Here is a 19,020-nt window from a genome sequence, read left to right as displayed (position 1 = left end):
AAGACATTCTTTAAAAGTATAAACAAGACAAATCGTATATTGCCCATAAGACCCCAAATAACTACTTTCTATCTCTTTACAAGAAGAAAAGCCTCAACTCTGTCAAGTTTTACTTTCCCACAAACACCCTCTTTAAAGATCATTATCTTACTCTTCAGCCCAGGGTGGCTTTCAAAGTCATGGCAATCCTCCAGTCTTGGTCTTGAAAGTGATGGGATTATAGGTATTCGACACTAAGACCAGTCAGGTCTCACTTCTTTGTGTCACAAAACGGAAGGCCAAGTGCTCAGCACCTTGCTCTTTGTAACTTGAAGTAAATACTGAAGACATGGTATTTAATATATGCATCAATACTCCTTCATTCCCAGACAGCCACTGGCTAGGCTTCTTATCCCTTTCCTTAAGAACACTGCTATGAAACCAGCCAGTGCATACCAAAATAAATGGGATCACATTCCATTTATAAACATGCGCATTTTGGAAAGAAAAGTAGATGACAAACAGCTTAAATTTAGTTTGAAAAGTGATAGAAAGACACAGCTGACCAGGTTGAGATTTCGATTTAACACTCTGGGAAGTCCGGGTACGCCGAGGACTGCTTGGCAATGCTGAACTTTTCCTGGCTATTTTCAAAAAGCACTGTAACAGACTCTGTGATGGATGAGTGGGAAGACGCAAGAGAGCAATGAACACTAAGTACAGCTTTATCACTAACTTTGGGGCTTAATGGTAGACAGAACCGGTAGAGCATTTGTCATCGAGAGACATGACCATGAGTCTTTAGGAACATGGGATCCACAGCCATGGACTTCAAACTGATAAGCAGGAGAAATGAGAATGACTCAAACCGCAAGCTGAAGTGAGATAACTCACTGGGAAAGACCAACCCAGCAGATAGTTCTGGCAAGTCCTGAAGGGTGATTGTTTCCCTTCAAATCCATTTGGAACAGTTATGCACGTTTTCAATTTTGTGAAATATTACACAAAAGCAAACTTTCAATAGGCCAGCCGGTTTCCATTTCTGTGAAACAGCTTTATTCATAGCCAATTCTACAGCCTCACATCTCTGTCACAGGAATTAAAAACAATCACTATTGCTTGGAGTCAAAGGGTACTAAAGTCACAAGGAACATGTCAAAATACTCAGTCCGTGACACAAAATCTTGCCAACATGTTCCTTCCCACAATCCAGTCCCCTACAAAAGTCACTACAACTTTACAACAGTCAAGAACAAAGCTGGAAAGTGGCAGCCGGGGCATGAGAACCCTCAGCTGGGATTTACAGCTGCCATCAGAAAAACAGACCTCCCCCACCTCCCTTCTACTAGGGATAAACTTGTAAACATCGAGACACCCTCATGCAGGACTGAAAAGGCCACAGCACCCCCACCTGACCACAGTCTTTTCTCTGCCAACACTCTAAGTCTCAGTTGTCAGGAAGATGTCGCCAAGGCTCCATGCATGTGCAAACACAAAGGCACTTAGGATTTTCAGGTGAACAATTGTGTTCACAAAGAGTAAGCAGTTTTGGTCTTTGTTACCAATACTGCGATTTCTCTTCCCCACTTGGGCAAACTCAACCTTATCCATTCAATTTGTGCATCCTCCACATTAGGGAAGAAGGACTTACACAAGCAGAATAAAAAAGGAGTGCCACAGAGGACAGACGGAAGACAGAAAGTTCTGACTACAATATTTACTTCGGAGTAGCTTTCCTGGGAGTTCTGAAAGTCAAGTGCAGGGATAAAGACATTTACTCAAGTATTACCACCTTTATCATCGTATTAGACCTGCATAACTGGTAAGTTGTAAGAAGGAAGTTAATATTTCAACTTCAGTAACCTTTAACCTGATGTTACAAGGTTGTACATAAAAGGATGTTACAAGCACAACTGAGTAAGTGCTGGGTGTTGTCTTTATCAGCATAACCCAGCACACAGGGATGGATGGACAGGACAACTGTAGAGGCTGCTTGTCCACAGAAAGTGTGTTAAACTGAGCCACCACTACACAGGCAATCAAATTTAAGCACTGCTTTGCTAAAATCCAAATCCAAAGTAGAAGTGTCAATATTACATCTGTCACAGGTATAGAAACAATTCCATTTCAAGAGGTGATGTCCACTCTGTGGACACAGTGAGTGTGAGTGTGAGTGTAAAATGTTATTTTAACCGTGGTCATTTAAAACAATTACTATCTATTTACAAGGTTGAGATTCATACAGGAACAGAACAAGTCTCTAAAATAACCCATAACCCAGGTGACTAGAAAGTCATGGAGAATACAGTCAGAAAGCACAGGTTAAAGTGTTTACATCACATGTGTGACATTGAACTTCAACACCAGCCACTGGCCAATGTGAGCAATGTAAGCCCATCCAAATGACTTACTGATATGATGATCTGTTTGACAAGCTTAGTGTCATCAATACAATCAAACGCCGCCAGGAGAACCAAGTGAGAGTACTGGCCCTATAAGAAAAGGGAGACAGAAAAAATTCAAAAAGATTTCGTATGGCGCTGGCAAAACCATTCTTCTGGGTAAAGGCACTTACTGCCAAGCCTGACGACCTGAATCCAATCTTCCAAAACCCACATGACAGAAGAGAACAGACTCTCCCAAGTTGTCCTCTGACCGATCTATACACATGTACAGACCACTTATCCCCCAACATATTCATAAACTAAATAACTTGATGTAATAAAAAAAATTAACAAGACAAAATAAGAGTAAATCCCTGGACATGGTGGCATATGCATTTAATCTCAGCATCTGAGAGGCAGGTAGATCTCTTTGAGTTTGAGATCTACATTATTATGACATAATGAGATTCAGTCTTTAAAAAGTTTCCTTCTTATACACTCTACCCATAGACTCAGCACCAACCTCATTCAAGGAAGGTGAATCAAAGCCACTCAAATGAACTAGCTAGTTATATCAGAAATACAGTTAATTAAAAAAAGAAAAGAAAAAAATGTCATCAAATAGCCCAAGAATGAGAATACAACATCTAAATAAGCACTCAGTTAATGGATTAATGAATGACTATTTGAAAATTTTAAATGAGACAATTAAACAAAAGATTAACTAGCCACATGTAGAAACTATTCAAAACACCAAAACAGAAATGAGTATCCTCACGCATTATTATATAAATACATTCATATAAACATGTACACAGAAAATTCTAGAAGGCAAAATACAATCACCTCTGGGTCAAAGAAGTATAAATTACTTGTATTTTGTGCCATTGTATTTATTGTATATTGTCTAACTTCTTTGGACAATAACTATATTTAAGTACAAATACCCAAAACAAAAAAAAAATCCAAACCATATCATTAAACAAACAGTAAAAATCCACAAGTTCCAAAACAAAGAAATAAGCAAATGCCCCTAAATCTACAATAACAAAAACAAAAGTGTGTAAACTACATAAAACATAATAACCATGAGGACCAGATAAATCACTGCTTTCAAAGTGTAAATAGGCTCACGTGCACACACATATAGACACGCACGCACGCACAGTGTCCATAATAACCTCTTGAACTGTTACTATACTTGTGACAGATGCCACGTGGGGCATTCAGAGAAACCAAAAGAAGCCAGAGTGTTCAGAGTTTCTAACATATTCCTTGTGAGATCTCAGATGGCATGCCTTTTGAGCGGTGGAAGTTGCTTTAATCAGAACTAGGTCTAAGGAATATGAAAAGTAATAAAAGTACAGTCAGAGGCAATGAGGAATTTACTGATGGTGTCTAAAATAATTAACCAGAAAAAAATAACTAATCTAAGACACAAACTATACAAAAAACACAGATCAATTAAAATAGAACGGATGACTTGATTCACAGAAAAGGCAAATGAATTTAAATGTGTGAAAACAGTTTAGAGAAATAGTAAGGATAAATAATAAAATGATGAAATCATGCAACTATACCTAGCAGATAAGAGGTTAAAAAAAAAAATCAGAGATGTGGGGGAGAGCAGGCATCTCCATGCTGGCCAGGAGGTCAAGGGGTTTGCTTCCTTGGAAAGCAATCGGCAGCATCAGTACAACATGCATGTATGCTCTTGGCCAGCAATTTTAGCTCTAGGGATTTATCCCAGACATGCTTCCATAAAGTACAGACACATAGAAAATGTGTGCTGGAATATTAACAGTTTCAGGAATCTAGAAACAAGTATCAACATCAGGGGCTGTGTTAAGTGAATCCTGGTACAGCTTCACAGTGGAATACTGCAAAGTCACCCTGAGAGAGGCAAGCAGACGTGGATGTATTCAAATAAAGCGGCTCCCAGGGTGAGTGAAGGAAACAGATAAAGGACAGTGCACACACTCCAAAACCACTAGTCTCTACTCTCAGGCAGGCACGGCATGTCTAAGTGCAAGGCATTTCTGTATGAACAGAGAAACTGGTCCACCAATCACTTTAAAATGTGGACAGTTCCGCCATCATGTAAAGGCACAATCATACAGATCACAGATCAATGATGGTGTCTACTGAAGCTCCACAATCATTCCAGATCAATCATACTAGCGAGCAACAGGCAACTCTACAATCACACTAGAAACTGAGCATGCGCCTCTCAGCAGCTGAGCCCTAGAAAATTCTAAACCAGCAAATACCGATGATCTAACACCGCCTTTATGCAACCAACATTTACAGACTTCCATAAGGACTCCATAATAATTCTCTTCAAGACACTAAGACAGACCCAACTTTTTGGTTTGGAAGAAGTCTCAAAAAATTTTAAAACACTGGAATAATAAAATAAAAATTTAAAAACCTTAAAACCCAACAATAACATTTGAGATTCTAAATAACTGACAGTTTAAGTCTATTGGGTTATTTATATTTGTTTACCTCCTCCCTTAGAGGTAATTCTTAAAAAGATGCAAAATCACTAAGCACCGTTACCACCACAATGCCAAGCTAGGATAAGGATCTCCGAAAATGAACTGGTCAATTACTTTATGTAGTCCAAACCTAAAATTAAAAACTCTAACTTTATTATTTAAAAAGTGCCTTACCAATACAGTTTAGATAAAACTTTCTATTAACATCCCGTTTTTTATTCAATCCTAATTTAAGAATTTCAATTAAATCTCACATAGAACTCACTCAACAGTGAATTGTGAGTAGAATATTATTGTAGACCACAGCTGGAGAAAGTACTTTTCACCTTATAGGAAAGTTAGCTATCTACCAAATGACTACATACTAACTCCCATCATTCCCAACACCACCCAGGACAACCTATATCACACAGCATCTACCCAACCTTGGTCTGAAAGAATTTGACAAGTATTAGTTGTTCTCATTGGATTTCTTTAAAAGGAAAATGTTGAACTTTCACTCACCAGTAATTGACAAATTTACTGAACTATATAATTAAAATTATATTTCTATCAGGTAGTAAAAACTACCTATTTTAGCCATTACTTTGTATTGCTAGTATAGAAAATTATTCAACATCTAAATACATACAGACTTCTATTATTTTTATTACTGTGTGGATGGCAATGCATGTGTGAGAGACTGCCTATGCATGCAAGTGTGTGAGGGAGAAACTGCTTATGCATGCAAGTGTGTGAGGGAGAGACTGCCTGTGCATGCAAGTGTGTGAGGGAGAGACTGCCTGTGCATGCAAGTGTGTGAGGGAGAGACTGCCTGTGCATGTAAGAGTGGAGGCCAGACCTCTACTTTAAGTAGTTTATCCACTGGCTGCTTCCCACCTACAATTAATCTCCAGTTAAAAAACAAAAACGAAACAAACAAACAAACAAAAACCTTTGTATCTAATGCTAATCCTTAAACACATTGCAAGGAGCTAAAATATTTAATGTTTAATAGCTTAACCTTTTCATGAGTACATTATAACTTTAAGCTAAGAAAAGGCAAAGTTTTATTAAGGTTTTGGTGGCAGCAAAAACCAGCATCCAGTTTTTGAGTTATAATCTCCTATAATTTACTTAGATATATATGTCTTAAATAGGCAGCTGTACTCCCATGTTTAGTTAACATGTTTGGAGACACTCATTAAAGCAGGTATAAATACCACTCTTTACACATCACAATCAAACAGGGTCTGGAGTGTAGAGGCAGTGTGCTTCCCAAAACACATGAAGCCCTTTCTTTGATCTCTAACAAAACAGACATATACAACTCATACAAGGAGAGAAAGCTATAGCATGAACCCCACTTTGTGTCAATTAATCTAGAAAAATAGATAGAAAAGATATAATGAACAAATTTAACAATTTTCTATAGTGTTCAAATTTCCCAATAGGCACAAACTCATCTCACTGTTACATCAAGTCACTGTTGGTGACTTTAAGAAAGATGCTTTTGCTGTACTCACATTAGCAACCTTCTCCACGTACGTCTTCATTGTTTTCACGATCACTTTCCTGTCCTTACAAAGGAAAACCTGCATTAATGAACGTTTATTTACACATTAAGCTTACCTCATGGCAATACTTTGTGTAGTATTACGTTTTCACCAGCGTCATTAGTGAAGAGATGTTATAAAGTAGAATGAAATCCAGTGCAGTGGGACCCAATACACAGCTGGAAGGAGCTCTATAGCCCTCACCGTATTTTAGACACAGATACGGAACCGTGAAAGTTTAAGGCATATGCAAACCTAGTGAAGCCACCTTTACAACCATCTTCCAGTATCCGTTATCCCCCAAGAATCTAGCATATAGATGTGTTTAATGTTTATTTAATGTTTATGCAATAGTTAAATGTGCAGTTAGGTAAAAGGTAGATAAAACACAACTCCATTTAAAGGATAGAAGATGGAAAGTTCTCTCATCAGGATAGACGTTCTCCTTTTTCTCAGAGTATTCAATATACACAAGAACATCCATATGGTGTATTCACTACTAATTAGCTCTTCCTCTCTCCCTCTCCGAATGACCATTAAATGAAGAATAAAAGAACACAGTCTCCAAGCCCCTGTAAGCCAAAGCTGAGCATAAATGTACCACAGAGGATCTCTTCCTAACCCTCAGTGAAGTCTTGCGTTTCTGCTGAGCTACTGTAAAGTTGAAGCTGAGAAGCAGAGAATACAAAGCTCAAAGATGCCAGAGCCCTGGGAGGCCCTAAGACACAACTTCCAGAAGATAACACTTCTGTACAACTGGGAACCAAAGCCAGTCCAAAGGTTACCAGCTCAAAGTTAAGGGCTCATCAAATGCAGACTGCATGCAAGACATGGCTCTGACACTTACCTTGGGTGTACCATGCCACAAGCAGTGCATGGCCACTCTGGCGCCATCGTGTGTGTGGGCCAGGTACACCACTGCTTCCCTGATGGCTTCAATTAGTTCCTAGAGAACAGAAGAGGTCAGTTGTAATTTCTCCTCTGTGTACATGAGAACAGCAAGGTGGAGAATGAAAATGAATGAGCCCAGGCTTTAATTCTGCAGACAGGCTCTTTCCCATCAAAAGCAACAAATACAGCTCATAGCTAATGTCTAGTAAACAGCATGACCACTTCTTCCTGTATCTATTTTTAAAGGTGCTCACAGGTGGCACGTGGCATATTCTAATGAATAGAGAGGAGAAGCCAGGGCACAGTGGTGCTGAGCAGTGCTTAACAGAAGAGCTGGGGGAAGAAACCGCTCGCCTCTATGTGCATGAACAAACACAACCAAACCTCTCCCTGACTCCAGCTCCTGTTGGTTACTATAGCACAGGACTGGGTGCCCACAAGTCATATGGGTGAGTTCTGAAACCTAGGAGCTGTAGGGACCCAAATTAAAACTTTACAGTAGGTGAGCATATACAGAAGCACAGCACTTCACCTGAAAAGTACCATCCTCTACAGGGATCAATCTCAAGAACAGATTTCAGGTCACATATCTGAACTTGAGAATTTCTCCAAAAGTGCTCCACCATAAACGGGACATTAAATCACAGCTTCTCCCCTAAGGCTTAGGGGACATTGTGAAAGAGTGGGCAGGAGGATTCTAAGAGCCACAGCCTAAGGAACCCAGGCCTAACAGTCTTCTGGACTGGAGTGCACCCGACTGGACAGGACCGATGTATCCACAAACTAACAAGGCTGCCGGCCAAAACTCCAGCATGGAGGTGGGACAGGGGCTCACAACCTTCCACTCTGAGCTGAAGAGCTACTAACAGTTGATCTTTAATAGTATGCTGAATGGACGGCCCCACAACTGTGAACGTGTGACGGCACAAACTGAACAAATGGGTTATTTTTAAAAAAAGATGACAGAAAATTGGGAGGTGGATATGGAAGGAACTAGGGGGAGAAATATGATCAAAAGAATATATATATGAAATTCTCAAAGAATTAATAGAAAGCTACGGGGCTAGAGGATAACACAGGTTTCAATTGTGCTTCCAAGATCTCCAGAGGTCTTGTCACTTTAACCTACTCCAAGCCCTTGCTGTCACCAAAACACACTAACCACGAGAAACCCTAAGATTCTGATTTCAGTAGGGAAGAGGAAAATCCCTAAGAGAGTAAGTGCTGTTCTCATCACAAGCTTTGGGGGCTGCTGCAGAGAAATTATTCTACATGCTAATTGTAGGGCTTCAAATATCCCACAAATGTGTGACAGGCATAGTCACTGAGAGAAATCAGATATGTGATTTAGTCAGCCCTTGGGATTAGACAATGAGAGCAAACAGATAGTAGCTCCCGGCTTGACGAGGCAAGCGAAGGTCGGGGAACTGAGGTATCAGCTCTCATCTGTATTCGCACCACTAACTGGAAGGACGGTGCAGTTACCTTCACTGGTCCTTCCGCCTTCCATCAGATAAGGCCCAGGATTTCACAGGCCATTTACTTTTACATTAAGTATCCTCCCTTAACCTTTTAAAGCAGGCATTTTTTTTCTTTTTTAATTTAAAACTATTGGAACACTGAGTAATGCTCCAATGTAAGTTACCTTTTGGATTCGATTAGCTAGAGGACACTCTCCGGATTGTAACTAAAATTAAAAATTCAGTGGTGTTAATAAAACCAGGGTCAATTCTACTATTTTCTGGGGGTGACGGACATTAAAGAGATTTAGCAGATCTGTTCAGTGCCTGTTTAGTGAGTTATCTAAGTAAGAAGGAAAACCTGACATGTCTAAAGGATTATGGGCATCAGAGCAGCCTTGCTTTCCCTATACTTTGTTATAGTTTATTTTGCATTTTAAGACACAACATCAAACTACAGTCCAAACTGGCTTGGAATTTACTATGGAGTCCAAGCTAACCTTGAACTAGTGCTTATCGTCCTGTCTCAGGCCCCCTAAGTGTCAAACTCAAGTGTGTCACTACACTGGCTTTATATTGATGCAAAAACAGAAACCAAGAACTTACTGATCGAAGTTTTGGGGGTGCATAGGTAAAAAAGTCCAAGAACACTTTATGAACTAGTGAGTGCTTAATCACAGCTTCCCTGGAAACAAAAGAAACAAATATAAATAAATCAGATCTAATAAAAACAGTTGCACAAAGACAGGTAACACTTGTTGGTCCTAAGATCATCTAAACAAGTGAAATGGTTTTCACTAAATACACTCTGTCATAAATCAATTCCATATTTCAGCTGTACTAAGAGGTTAAATAACTTTAGCCTGTGACACTGGTTTAGTTTCCTCATGACCGAGACTAGGATACAAATTTCCAGGCTCTCTAGCAGGATGAGTGATAACCTAGTACCACTGCGTTCTACCCCAGGTTCTATCAGCTGCACCCCCTCCCCAAGTACTGGACGTCTCATTAAAAACTCACATGTAGACCTAAGTCCTAATGGTTATTTTCTGCTGAGCATTCTTCAAAATGTGTCAGTACCAGAAATAATTTTAGCAGTACTACAATCTGAATGGACCACAACAGTGCCACCAGGAGCAACAACTCCTACTTAGCCTATGCCCCTCTGATGTGATGTGTGGTAAACTCAGGAGTTCAGTGCAGGCTAGTGTCCAAGATCAAGGACCTAAATGTTCACAGGGACCTTGCAAACACAGAGCAGAAATGAACACCTTGATGCACACAGCACTCTTCTAAGGGCTTTGAAAACATCAACCCATTTCATTCTCATAAAACTCTACAGAGGATGTGTTGCTACCACTTCAATTCCACAGGTCCAGAAACTAGGCCCAGAGACGTGAAGCTGTCCATGCACACACAGGATGTGCCATCAGGAGTCATTCATCCTCCCTAGCTCCAGAAGCTTTGTGCTCACCCATTTTGCTAGGGTACCAAAGACATGAAGGCAACAAGCTCAAACTAGTGCAATTTAAATCATCAATTGAATTTATAAAACTATTTAACATACAAAGGTTAAGTATAATACTTTATTTTGAAAGAAAAAAAAAGGTTTTTTATCACTTTAAGAAAGTTTATAATCAATATTACAAGTTAGCCAATAAAATATAGTATCAACAAGAACAATGTCTACCTGCATCAAGAATGGTTTCACACACAAAGTTTTATGTTCTTATTTCCGACAGAGGAGTAACAGAAGGAGGAAACGTGGCCCCTTTCTGCAAGGATTATACAAGATGTGGCTCCCTCACAGGCCTCTCTCAATCTGTTAAGAAAATCCCTTTCTTACTTTTGGGCCATGGGAGTCAGAATCTGCTTCATCTCATCCATGATAAGCTCCAGCTTTCCCGGCTGCACATCTAGCACCTTGTCCAGGGTCGGGTGATCTGCTGACTGAAATGAAAGAAAAATCAAATGCCTCCAAATGTAATCGCTTCAAAACAAGCAAGAATTACAGCCATGGTAAACTGAGTTTAAAATAAATTTGGGATGTTTCACATTTATAGAACAAATATCTACTAGCAGCAAAATAATTCTTCATGATCTGATTCCTTGTTTATACATATGCCAACATGTGGTCATACCTGTGGAGGATTGGCCCTAGCAACCTCCAAGGATACAAAAACTTGATGGGGCTTAAGACTCTCAACAGCAACATATTCATATATAACCCACATGATCCCTCAACATATTTTACACCATCTCAAGGCTACTTACATGACCTAACAAAGAAGAAATGCTCTGCAAACAGATTATACTATAAAGAACAATAGGAACAAAATCTATACTTGTCCAATACAGACACAGGTTTTTCTTAACGGTTTTGGTTGGCTAAGTCAAAGGATGTAGAAGCCATGGAAAAGGGTTTGGGGGTGGTTGGCTATACTTCAAGAGGCAGGCTGACCACTAACATCAGCAGCCATCACATCTTACCAAGCACCTAGCATGTACCTAATCACAAATGCTTGCCTTAGTATGTTTTATAATTAGCTGGATACTGCTAAGGTCAATACAATATTACAATATTGTTACAATAGCAATTCAACTCAGGAACTGAAGCTACTAGAAATAACCCTACAGTCAATCCGTATCTTTTCATATCACTTGGACACTCCTATCTCAGAGTTGAAAACAGGTCCTAGAGCAATATCAGTCCCATCTCTGGCCAGTCTCAGACATCTATCCATCATCCATTGCAAGGTCTCTTGTCCCCTTCTTCTCCAGATCCAGCTTGGACAAAGGTAAGGCAAAACCAGGAAGAAACACGAGACAAGGCAGGAAGAGGAGTCCAGTGCACCTCAGCCAAAGGTGGCTATGGAGCAGAAAAGCTCCGTTGCTCACTGCTGCAGTCTTTGATCTCAGTGTGACCACAGAAAGGTGCTGCAGCATTACACACAGCAGGGGAAGGGACACAATGGACAGATCCACACACAGAATGATCACTTGCTCCTACTGCAGAGACAAAGGACACGAGTTGTGTCCTGAAGGACTACCCAGGTAAAAACACATCCTAAATATAGGACTCTGAAACTTAAGAGATCCCACAGAAAAACAAACACACTGGGAAAGAACTTCCGGAAAGGCCACCTTGTAAAGCTGAAATGTGTTCCCATAGAGCTCCTCTGTCAGCATGTTCCTCTGTTCCAAAATGGCTTTGTCGTTGTATGCATACTCCACAATGGCCGATGCCTCTGAATGCCGCAGCATCTTCCTCACATGCCCTTTAAAACTTCTGATTATCTCCGCAATCTGTGGTTTACTTCTAAAGTCAAAAAGAGCACAGAAAAGGTAAATGACAGCAGGAGGAAGCTGGGTGACAATAAACCTACAACTTCTCCAAAGGCCAACTCACAAATGTCTGAGTTAGAGAGGAGACTTCTCTATGCAGGAAAGCTTGTGACTGAGAATATCAATCTCCCTGTACTTTTACTTGAACACTTAGAAGACAAAACAGGCTGCAATCCTTAGTAAGAAAGTCTGGCTCTGCTGATCAGCCCAAAGAGCTGACTCTGACACTCTGACACACACACACACACACACTCTCTCTCTCTCTCTCTCTCTCTCTCTCTCTCTCTCTCTCTCTCTCTCTCTTTCTCTCTCTCTCTCTCTCTCTCTCTATTTTAAAACAGAAAAGCAAATGCTCTACCACTAAGTCACAGCCCCAGCTCTGAACTCTACCTTCTCAGTGTCTCAGCACCTTCACTGAAACACTAGAAACACGGCTGCTAGAAGAGCTAGATGAACTAGGATGCACTAGAGCAGCTGCTAGTACACAGAGTGCTCGAGTCAGTTCAGGACGAGAGGGTAAAGTCAAGGGGACAGACGGAGATAAACTTCAACTGTCTCAAAACAGGATTTACTCTAAAGCATCTGGGCTGCTGATAATAGCCAGTAACAGAATTAAACCTACTTCTGTCTCAAGCAGTATTCAGAGTCAGTTTATCTGTCCCTAACCTTCTACCCTCTAAATACTGTTAACCGAAGTTATTCCAATAACTATCAACTAAATAAATACTGTTAACCAACAATATTCCAATGCTTTGTTCTATAAGTTACTATGTAAAAACAGGTTCTTAACAACAGAGAAGGCAGCACCATTTTTTTAGTCAATTTCAGTTACTATTTTAGGTGTTATGCCCTAGGAAGACCACGCATCTCTGGAGACAATCACCAAGACCAGAGATTTTAAAATAACATTAGGGCAAAAGTAAAATCCACAAAACTGAAAGTTAAGAACCACCACAACTTTATAACTTACCCATACATGAGAAACTTCTTAACGATATTCCTGGAATATTTGGCTTTACTTAATTCAACCAAGTCACCTGGAGGGGAAAAGAAAGCATCTCAGTGATCTGAGCCTCTCACTGCAGATGTCCAGAAACAAGGAATGAAGTGCATGTAAGACTGTGGATGAGAGACTCTCCTCGCCTCAGGCAAAGAAACATAGCAACACAAATGGTCTCCCAGAAAACATGGAACAACTCTCTAGGATATTCTTCAGCATTCCAAGAGAAAACAAGTGACTTTATTATGAAATAAACACATTGCTTATTAACAATACCTTGTAATTCTTCGAAAGCCTGCTTCCTCTGTTCCTCATTCCCATACTGAATGAAGCACTGGATCACTCGAGTTGAGTCATGTGCAAAGGCAATCTGTAGGAGAAAGGTTGGACCTTTCTAGACTCAAAAGTTCTGAGTAATCATGTTTCTTATTATTTACACTATTTCTTACAATTTATACTTTGGTTTTTTTCAGTGTAAACTGCACTAGACTGCTTGAGGCAAAAATATGTCTAATTATATGAGGTACTATTATTTGGCTTTGCTTCTTACATTTAAGAGCTGAAATAAATTGAAGAGATGGGAAGATTCTACCATCCTTTCAACTTCCAATCCTCATTAAAACCACACCCACAGGACTGCACTGACTACAGCTTCGTTTGCTGAACATTAATAGGTTCTGATGTGGGACTGACCAATGCCAAGTGTTGCTGCATCAGTTACTACAACCACATACAAACAGCACGCTGACAATCACAGGAGAAGAAAGCTCAGCTGATCCAATTTGAATCTGGTCACAATTCTACAGCATTATGGCCCCTCAATTTGGACTGGCATTTTTCATGAATATCTGTTGTTCTAGAATCTGAATCAAGCACACTAAAAATAAAATATGCAAAAACAGCTGAAGCGATGTTGATGCATAAAGTATTCATGAAACAAAAGATCTGCATTTACACTTGGGTCCAGCCACTGAACTAGCACTTGTGCATGTGTATTAACAGTGGTCCCCGTCACGAACAGCCAACTAGTCTCCGTAAGAGCAAAGGCAACTTGGATGTTTTTAAAAATAGAATAATAAGCACACTCTACTCACAGTTTTAATTTTCCCTTGAATCAACTTCTGCAAGTCACTCATGAGCTTCACCCGTTTTCCCTTGTCACAATCTTTTCTGCAGAGGAAGCACAGATGAAGTTATTTTAAACATGAAAACCAAGCACCATGCAATATATGGTCACCAGTTCATCGCAGTTTTTCCTTTGAAGGCAGCAAATCTCTGACATTAAAATTATTATTCTGGAGCAGGCAGACAAAAGTAATTTTCTCAGAGACAGAAACTCATCTCACAAGGTATAATTTTATGCATCAATCTAAATCTTAACAGCCAGAACTTCAGAAGCAAAGAAAAATAATAAAACAATCTCAGATGGCAAATACTTAAACATCCCAAAAGCCGGCTGATAAGAAATTGTCCTTCATTTTCTAAGAAATCTTTCAGGATAGATATCAAATCGATTTGACTCTCTCCATTTCCATAAAGCTATCTGACAGTATCCCAAAGATTTCACACACGTCTGCACTAAGCAGACAGCCATCCTGCTGCCATGACAGCAGACTGAGTATGCAACAAAGAAACCAGGTGCTGCCTCTGATGCCCAGAGCACTGTCTGCTTGCAGGCCACCCCTTCCTGCTGCCCTTGTCTCGGACAGACTGAAAGAGCGAAGTGGCAGTACCTTCTCAAGCTCTCCCAAATGTGCTTTGCTCGAACCACGATGTCGTAGTTGGTCTTATCACTGAGCTGCCTGCTCTGCTTCAGCTCTTTCTTCTTCTTTTTGAAGTCATCCCACTTGGGTTTCTTGGCTGCTGATTCTAGATCCAGATTCAATGTGTTTAGCATTCCAAATACTATACACGAATGTGAAGTTAGTACAAAGGGCAATCACCAGAACCAATACTCATTCTAGAAGTTACAAGGGGAAAACACAATTTCCCAGAAAGCTTACATTTATTTGATCACAATTTTTAGCCAGTCTGTACATTTAAAATGTATCTACAATAATTTATGTAATAGCTTTTTAAAAGACAAGGGTCTCACAAGCTAGCTCAGACTCAGTAAGTCCATGTACAATCCTGGCTGGCCACAGCCCAGCCATTTTAATGGCTTATATTATTCTTAACAGGAGACCTAGTGGGAAAATGAAAGTGCCTACACATGTGAAGTACCATCTTCAATTGTGAAACAACGTTCCACTTTGGAGCACAGACAACTGTCTTTAAGTCAGAGTTTTCAATGGAAACAAGTCAGGCCAGATTAAAACAGGAAAAATAATTTGAGAAATCCAGTGTTCACAAGGTGGTGGTGACGCTCAGTGGTGGGCACTTGTACAGGTGGGGTTTGCAGCCAATCAAAACATCAAAACCAAAATAAAACTCCATGTTCCGAGAGCTGTCATGCAGTATTTAATTCTTAGAGCATGAGGTGGATATGACTTTAATCACCCCCTCCACACTAGGGAAGCAGGTACCACCCATCCATTAAGTGCCTTTTCCAAAGCCCCCCCTCACCCCCACGTTGTAGAAACAAGATACAACCTACAGGGACAACCCACAGTCGCCTTTCACCCATGACAATACACAGCAAGCTTCTAAGTTTTCTACAGATTGATGCTATAAAGTTTTATATAGATTGATTATCTACCTATACCTGTATTGTAATCTTTGAAATCTGACTATGTGATCAGTTACACAACAGTAATACCAACCAGTGAGAAAAATGAAAAAAGTATTTCACTAGGGTATTATTTACACGAGTCTCTCCCAAGTCCTTTAAAAATTAGCTATTTTTAAATGTCTCCCATTCTGATTATAAAATTGACTCATTGCAAAAACCAAAAGAATAGAAAATAAACTGAGTCATTATAAGTCCTAAGTATAAATACCAGTTATTTTTAGATTCATCTTATGAGTGTTTTGCTAACATTTCTATCTGTGCACAGCATGTGTGCTTGGTGGCTGAGGAGGTCAGAAGAAGACACTGATCCCCTTGAACTGGAATTCTGGATGGGTGTGAGGGTGCCAGGAATCAAACTTGGGTCCTCTGCAAGAACAAGTGCTCTTATCCACAAAGCCAACCTTCTAGCCCCAGGGAGACAAATTCTGATTAGCAAACATGCTGCTGTTTACTTAAACCGTTATGTGTTTCCTTCCTTTTACTTCAAAATGCTGCCTGGCTCGGAGCAAAGACAGGTGGTCTCGGCAGTGTGGAGGACCCTCATGTGGAGGACCCGCGCACCTTGGTTCAGCCACCCCCCAGCACCAGGAGGAAGTGTCTGCGGCGATGCCTCTATGAGTCATGCTTACCATCACTTTTACCGTCTGGCTGGAATTTCCTCTTCTTGTTGAATTTATTTGCCTTCTGAAATTTGTCCTTCGGTCCTTTGCCCCCTTGTGGCTTGTTCCTGAACTGCTTCACACCCTTCTTGCCAGGTTTTGTAGCACCTTTCTCAAAGTTCTTAGACGTCACTTTAGGTCCGCCATCCTTAACAGCTTTCCTTGGCAATGTCTTTGAAGAGCTAGACTCTAGCAGTAACAACAAATGCAGGTTAGTTCACCTACTCTAAGCTCAAATCACTGGCATCTACTCAACTGCATGCAGCAAGAACTGACATGCTGTGTAGTGCAACAGACAGCCTTACTCTCAAATACGAATTAACCCTTTTTGATTAGATCTGAATTCAAACAATCAAATCAAAAGAAAACTTTCTGATTATAAAACTGTAATACAGACTAGTGATGTAAGCCCCAGAAAGTAGAGGAGTTCCTAATAAACTATAATTTACCACCTAGAAACAACCACTGTTGTTAGCTTGGCATAGTTCTGCTGTTTTAAGCATATGCTAGAGGTTACTGGAACTACCATCAGTATTTATACAAAAATCTCAATCAGTGGTTCTATAAGAGTCTAAGAACAAAATAAGTATCACTGAAGTTAAGAAAGTATATCATAAAAATGAGCTAAAATGTATTTCTGAAAAGGTCTAATTTGGGAAAAATCTTAGAGCCCATAATAACATTATTTGGTTAAAATGTTTGGTCAAAAAGCTTACATACACCTAACAAACAGGATGCCAACAACAACAGCTAACATAAGACCATTACGAGGAGAATCATAAGACTGCTTAGGAAACAGTTATCTATATAGGCCTGGATGCATCTACTCTGCAATACTGACACCTGATGGAATAACAGAGGCATCACCATTCGGAATTCAAAAGGCAAAAGCTGTTAGATTAGCTAGCCCCACTCATCAATACTAAAACAAATAGTATAGAAATATTAAAACAAACTGTACAGAGAATGAATGTGAACACCATGAGACCACATCAACTGCTGACACAAAGAACTGTTTGGAAATAAAAAACTCCTCAATTATTCTGGCAATTGTGCATAAGTTCCACGAAGAACAGGTCAACTTGTGGGCAGTAGCAGTGGCCTCTTTCTCCCACGTTTACTGAACAGAGCAGTCCGTGAACAGAGCAGCGCCTGCTATAAATCCTCCTCCCATCACCCATAATCTAAGCAGTCTCCAGAAGGGACGCACCCTTGGGCAAGGCCCTCTTACCACTGGTTTTATGAAATCTATTCTTTCCTTGTGATGTCTGTGGACTCTTTCCTGTAAATTTTTTCTTCCCTTTGACTTCCATCATAGTACTTCTGAAAAACAAAAGCCAAAATCCATAAAGAATCACTGACTTGCTCATCAAATAAGAGTCATTAAGTAGTTGGTGCAGCATTTAGTCCTTGAGTTCAGATAATGCATCCAGGCACAGCTCTCAAGTCCACCAAGTATATAGTTACCTCTAAGACATTAAAGCGGAAGGCAAAGAGATCCCAGCCCAAGAGCCCAGGACATGCACACCCTAGCTAGTGTGTGGCACACCCAGGGCAAAACTTAACTTAAGCAACAGCACTGGCTAAATACTGAACACTGTATTTAATACACCACTGTATTAAGTGGTGTAAGAGTAAACACCACTGTTTGCAGCTTTTAGCTTGGGAAGCCTTGGTGATGAGTAATAACAACTTTGCCATTGGATTTCTCAGCATCTACGTTACATAGCAGGAACCGGCAACAGGCTGCACTCAACACATATTGCAATTAAACGAAAACAAAAACCAAAGAAAGCTAAAACAAAGGTTACTGGCCAACTGTTTTAGAGGTAGCTAAATGACTTGCTGATCCGCTAAGTCACATAGAGCCTTGTAATATTTTATTTCAAAGAATCTGCCTAACATGTCACCTGGTGGGCCCAGTGACCTTCATTGAGTATAAGTAATGGATACCTCCCACCAACTTACAAACTCTGCAAGAAGCAGAACATGTATCACCATGCTCATGTCTACAGTCCCCAAAGCTACATGCTCACCCATCTCTTATATGACCTCAAGAGTCACCTGCAAGAATTCCTAGACAACGTTTACACATTAGAAACTTCCATTCAAGAATTAATTTCTGGTTGACTGTGCTGACACACAGTTGTAATTTTAGCACCTAGACTGAGGCAGAAGGATAATTGTGAGTTCAAGGCTATTCTGGGCAACATAAACTAGAGGCCAGCCTGGCCTACATCATGAGATACTGTTTCAAAACTCAAAACAAAATAGGACGAATTCCTCAGGACACTGGAACATCTTGGGCTTCCAGGTTGTATCCGAGATTGAGAAGCAGTAAATCAAACAGTAATAGTCAGGAAGTAAAGAAAGGTTTTTCAAGTTCTTTAATTTGCTATTGTGAATTGTCCATTGCACAAGACTTCCCAAACCTAGTAGAACCAAATTTCTCCAAGAAACATTCTGGAAAATGTGGTGGGTCTGATGCCCAGCAGTGTATACACAGGGCACATATCTGTAATTCCAGCAGTGTAT

At 40.1% G+C, this 19,020-nt stretch overlaps 1 protein-coding gene across 2 annotated transcripts in view; it reads right to left on the bottom strand.

Annotated features, from left to right (window-relative positions):
• Pum3 (pumilio RNA binding family member 3) overlaps positions 1 to 19,020 on the bottom strand; it is a 33,071-nt gene that overhangs the window by 12,575 nt on the left and 1,476 nt on the right. For both annotated transcript variants that reach the window (XM_028764105.1, XM_028764104.1), the window contains exons 2-13: positions 17,717 to 17,808; positions 16,456 to 16,674; positions 14,829 to 14,964; positions 14,190 to 14,265; positions 13,372 to 13,465; positions 13,066 to 13,132; positions 11,895 to 12,069; positions 10,597 to 10,700; positions 9,357 to 9,435; positions 7,247 to 7,345; positions 6,370 to 6,423; positions 2,391 to 2,471 (exon numbers count right to left, since the gene is read on the bottom strand). In XM_028764105.1, the coding sequence (XP_028619938.1) occupies positions 2,391 to 2,471; positions 6,370 to 6,423; positions 7,247 to 7,345; positions 9,357 to 9,435; positions 10,597 to 10,700; positions 11,895 to 12,069; positions 13,066 to 13,132; positions 13,372 to 13,465; positions 14,190 to 14,265; positions 14,829 to 14,964; positions 16,456 to 16,674; positions 17,717 to 17,801 (1,269 nt within the window). In that variant the 5' untranslated portion in view covers positions 17,802 to 17,808. The remainder of the gene's footprint in view (positions 1 to 2,390; positions 2,472 to 6,369; positions 6,424 to 7,246; positions 7,346 to 9,356; positions 9,436 to 10,596; positions 10,701 to 11,894; positions 12,070 to 13,065; positions 13,133 to 13,371; positions 13,466 to 14,189; positions 14,266 to 14,828; positions 14,965 to 16,455; positions 16,675 to 17,716; positions 17,809 to 19,020) is intronic.

This window comes from Grammomys surdaster, unplaced genomic scaffold, assembly GCF_004785775.1.
Source record: "Grammomys surdaster isolate TR1022 unplaced genomic scaffold, NIH_TR_1.0 141, whole genome shotgun sequence".
Taxonomy (NCBI): domain Eukaryota; kingdom Metazoa; phylum Chordata; class Mammalia; order Rodentia; family Muridae; genus Grammomys; species Grammomys surdaster.
This window is presented reverse-complemented; position numbering and strand designations above follow the sequence as displayed.